The following is a 4,467-nucleotide window of genomic DNA, read 5'->3' on the forward strand; positions in this document are numbered from 1 at the left end:
CCTTCGCCAACGTCAACACGTTCAGGCTGACATGGCTGACGTGACTGTCGAGCACCAAGACGACTGGATTGTCCTTGTTTGCCCCCATGTGCTTCACAATGTGCTGCATCACCTTCTCAAAGTTTTCAGGCGTCATCCACCCGCTGCTGTGACACAGCTGCAGCAATCCTTCCGGGGTGCCTTCCATCAGATTCTCCCGAAGAATCTTCCTTGGGAAGACGTAGGCAGGGGGAAGATATGCCCCAGTGGCAGTCACAGCGACACACATCGTGACAAGTTCAGCCCTCTCCGCAGAGGTGGCCTTTCCAACCTGTTTGTCTCTCTTTCCAGCAATGACTTTTCCAGGCTTCTGTACAGTCGTGAATTCCAGTTTCATCTAAATTTAAAATCCTTGCACCTGAGGCTCCCGTCTGTTTCAAAAACCTCAGACAGGTTTCCGAAGAATTTCTCGGCATTGTGTCTGTTAAAGACTCCAGCTCGCGCGATGGATGTAGCTTCAGATTTCCGCAGTGCCAGCTGGGTGTTCCTTTTCATGAAGGCCTTCATCCACTCGCACCCCGCTTCTTCATTTTCAGCCCAGGAGGCGGCAAAATGCTTGTCATTTTTAACCGCTATTTGGTGGGCAACTTCACGTGTTTGCTTGTGCGTTAAACCATGGAACATCTTCGAGCACTGCATTACATATTCACCGAGGACTTGCTCCTCGTCAGCAGTGAATATCTTCGAATGACTGTAGTTGGGCTCAAGACCAGCTGCAGGATCGACGCCGTGCTTTGCGACATACCTTCCAAGGACGCTTTTGGTCACACTGTGGGGTTCTGCAGCTTTTCTCAGACTCACTCCCCCTTCTACAACATCTTTGACAGCCAGCAGCATTGAATCATGAGATATGTCTGCGTACCCCTTTTCTTTTCTAACGGATACACGTGGCATGGTTCTGAAAGAAGAAAAACAGGTGAGTAAGTTTCAGTAAAAACAGATATATCAATTTATAGGTATGTGCAGTATTGTGCACGAGTGACACTAATGGTTCCTGCAGGAGAATTGGGACATCTGCATGACGATAGGGACGGGTGTCCCGATTCTCCTGCAGCGCACGCTACCTACTAGAGGAGTTCTCCGCCGTTCGTAAATTGGCTTATGTAATTTTAGACGCAAGCAAGAAAATTAGCATTATGTGAGCCTGCAATGTGAAATAGTTAAAAGAAAAGATGGCTTGACATGAACAGCACACACAACTTGATATAACACTCGAAAAGTATAGTTTTTTTGGCACTCACCCCGTACAGCGTTCCTGTGCACCAGAAAAGGACAGCTGATAGTTTCCAGCGTTACTTGATACAAAAAGGAAAAACATTGAAGTGCCAGTGGTGATCCGGGGCTGCCCATCTCTAACATATTTGCGTGTCCCTATTCTCCTTCGTCCCAATCCTCCCGCCTCTCCCCTACAAGCACGTTTTCGGTGAAAGATGCCATCTTTTATGATAAGCCTTGTTGAAAATATCCCGTGTCATTTCACGTCGCCACGCACGAAAGTTCTCGGCACGCCGCCGTATCACGTGACGAAAATGGCCATTGAGCTACTGACGACATGCAATGGTCAGTGTAAACACGCTGCACACTATCTGTTGTTGCGCTAAATATATTTTTTCGGTCGGAATTCCATACACTGCTTTGCCGACAGCGCTCTCCTTGGCTGGACGCGCGACACGCTCACTGAACGCCGGGCGACCCCGGATCGGCCCGCGGCTCAAACAGGTTCTCTCGCATTCCATGGAGCCCTGTGAGGTGCCTCCCAGCTGGGTTAGCGGCGTCTTCCGTTCCAACGAGCTTATTTAACATAATTTATGCGGGTACAAAAGGGTACTTTGCCATAGTATACCATACCATTACCTTACCATAGTGAGCCTTGCCATGTTTCTGTTTCTTTGCTTGCACGGTGTTGTCATTCGCACATGCAAACGCGACGCGGCAAGGCGCTCATTGCAAACTCGTCACACCGGCACCGGTAGAGAAGCCGGGCGAGGATCGGGCACAGCCCTCGCACGCCACACCAACCTTTAACTTCGTCTTTAAGGCGATGCTTCGAGAGATGCATCAACCAGAGGTTTACCCCCGGCTCGTTCCCACGCTCCTGCCAGCAGGAAGCTTTCTGGCTTAGCCTGCAAGCCCAATAGTTCCTCCATTTCCCACAGCCCGTAAGCATTCGCAGAGAACACCGGAGACAGGGCTTTTTCAAATTCGGAGAGCGCATTCCAACCGTTGTGGCATCAATCATCGACGAGCGGGCAGCAGAACGGTGCAATATAAAGTGACTCGTAAAAGATGCTTGCATTGATAAATACACCCACGTTTGGTCACTTGCGTTTTTCGAAACCTGTACGGGGATCGACAGATTCACGCCGGCGCTCAACTAATGTGGACTGCGTATATTCCATGTCAATTCGATGAAGCGTATAACAATGAGCGTAAAGCGAAATCCATCGTCCCATGCCATACACACGGCATGGATGAAGAAGCGACGATGAAACTGTTACAAATGCCACCGCACAACTCGCCTAGAAAACGTATGGAACTCGGGACAACAGCTCGCCGATCCTAGGAGCCTCGCTTCTGCAGGTGATGTCATCGAACCTCGGACCTCCGAAAAAGTAGTCTTCGCCGAAACTCATGGAATTCAATAAGACGAACACCGGTAGCGCAGGACCCGAACACAAAGGTACCCATTGTCCGTCACCGCAACCCAGCCAACTGGACAGCTACAAAACAGAACACTGCAGCGGGTCAAAGCAACTTGAAAGCGGAGAATCACACACACACTTTACGTCAGCGACAGATGATGGCGATACGACAGCGTCTTGCTGTAACCGCGCACGACCGGCCGCGATCGGGGCAGACATTGAGACCGCGAAGGCACCAGACCGACCGCTGCTCCACAGCCAGGTGGTGGCACCGCCCTGCGCCATCGCATCACACACAAACGGTGTCGCCTCTCAGCGGCTCGTGTCAGCACCAGTCCCGCGCGGCGGCTCGGCCCCTGCAAGCACAACGCGAATCCCTAACCCCCGCACAGGCCGTCCATCTTCACGTTCTCGCACAGAGCACAGCCCCGCGCGTCTCACTACCCATCCCGCAACGCACACGGGCCACCGCCCCCCCCCCCCCCGCGGGCGGCAGCCGCCGTCCGAGTGTCGCCTGGCGCTGTCCGGTCCGCCCCAGAGCCCGCGGGCGACACTACCGGCCGGCGCGCGCCCCGGACCGGGACAGCGAGCGGCCCAGGCTCTCCTGGATCGAGAGCTGGCTGCGGCCGCGCCGCGCCGGCCGCCGCAGACGGTACGCGTCCTCGCTGCCCTTCCTGCGGTCCACCTGGCGACACGAGGCGGGTCAGACGTGAGGACCGGCCGTGGCGGCGTCAAGGATCGCTCGGCCCCTACAGCTGTTTCGTCCACAGAGGGGGGGGGGGGGGGGCGAGTCTGGCGTTGAGTCACGCCACTTGCTGAGAGCACAGCAACGAACTCACTGGAGGAAGCACTTGGTTGTTGGCCTGCGGCGCAAATAGACAGGTCACCCATTCAGTCGTGCCTGATCTGATCCTCCCCTAAGCCCCACAGCAGACGGCTTCAGTCGGGTGTGACCCCAGGTGAGGGTGTGGCTCCGGGCGTGGGTGTGGGTGGGTGTGGCCCGCCGCGGCACGCTGCTCCCGACCACCCCAACGGCCGTGTGTGGCGCACGGCTGCAGCGCGTCAGCTCTGAGAGGTAGCTCACCGACTGCAGGCTGCTGAGCCCTACTGCATCTGCTAGCTGTAACTCGCCAGATGCAGTCTCTCCAGTGCCCATCGCAGCTACCCTACTAGCTGCAACCAGCTGTTACACTACTGCTAGCTCTAAGTAGCCGTAATTTACTGTAACTAGCTGCAACTCACCAGTAGCACTCTGTCAAGTATCCATCGCAGCTACCCTACCAGCTATGACTCACCAGCTGCAGTCTGTCCAGCCTCCATCGCAGCTACCCTACCAACTGGAACTCACCAGCTACAGTCTGTCCGCTTTATATCGCAACTACCCTTCCAGCTGGAACTTATCAGCTGCAGTCTGCTGAGCCCCCCGCTGGAGCTTCCCTGATAGCTGCTGCCTGCTCAGTACCCACCGCAGCTGCTCCGCCAATTGTTGCCAAGCCCATCACCGCTGCTCAGCCAGCTGACTCACCGGCTGCTGCCTGTTGAGCTCGAGCTGCAGCTGCTCGGCCAGCCGCCGGTCGGCCAGCTCCAGCTCCAGCTGCCGCTCGGCCTCGCGCTGCTGGGCCAGGAGCTCCGCCGAGCTCAAGTCGATCTCGGCGTCGGGTGGCGCCGCCAGCCGCTTCGCCGCCGGTCCCTCCCCCGGTCGCGGACTGGCGGCTCGCTTCTTTCCGGCGACGGCGGCGCCGCTCTCTGCCGCAGCACGCAGTGTGAGCGGGCTGCCGGGCGGAGG

At 56.1% G+C, this 4,467-nt stretch overlaps 1 protein-coding gene across 1 annotated transcript in view; it reads right to left on the minus strand.

The window, feature by feature from the left end:
- Nucleotides 1-3,228: 3,228 nt before the first annotated feature.
- The window catches only part of LOC119110334 (E3 ubiquitin-protein ligase RNF168), a gene marked incomplete at its 5' end in the record, with an annotated part of 5,922 nt that continues 4,683 nt past the window's right edge, over nt 3,229-4,467 (minus strand). The window contains 2 exon segments of the mRNA XM_037234109.1: nt 3,229-3,366; nt 4,207-4,427. Coding sequence (XP_037090004.1) covers nt 3,235-3,366; nt 4,207-4,427 — 353 coding nt within the window.

This window comes from Pollicipes pollicipes, unplaced genomic scaffold (assembly GCF_011947565.3).
Source record: "Pollicipes pollicipes isolate AB1234 unplaced genomic scaffold, Ppol_2.1 Scaffold_7231;HRSCAF=8579_pilon_pilon_pilon, whole genome shotgun sequence".
In the NCBI taxonomy this organism is placed as follows: Eukaryota; Metazoa; Arthropoda; class Thecostraca; order Pollicipedomorpha; family Pollicipedidae; genus Pollicipes; species Pollicipes pollicipes.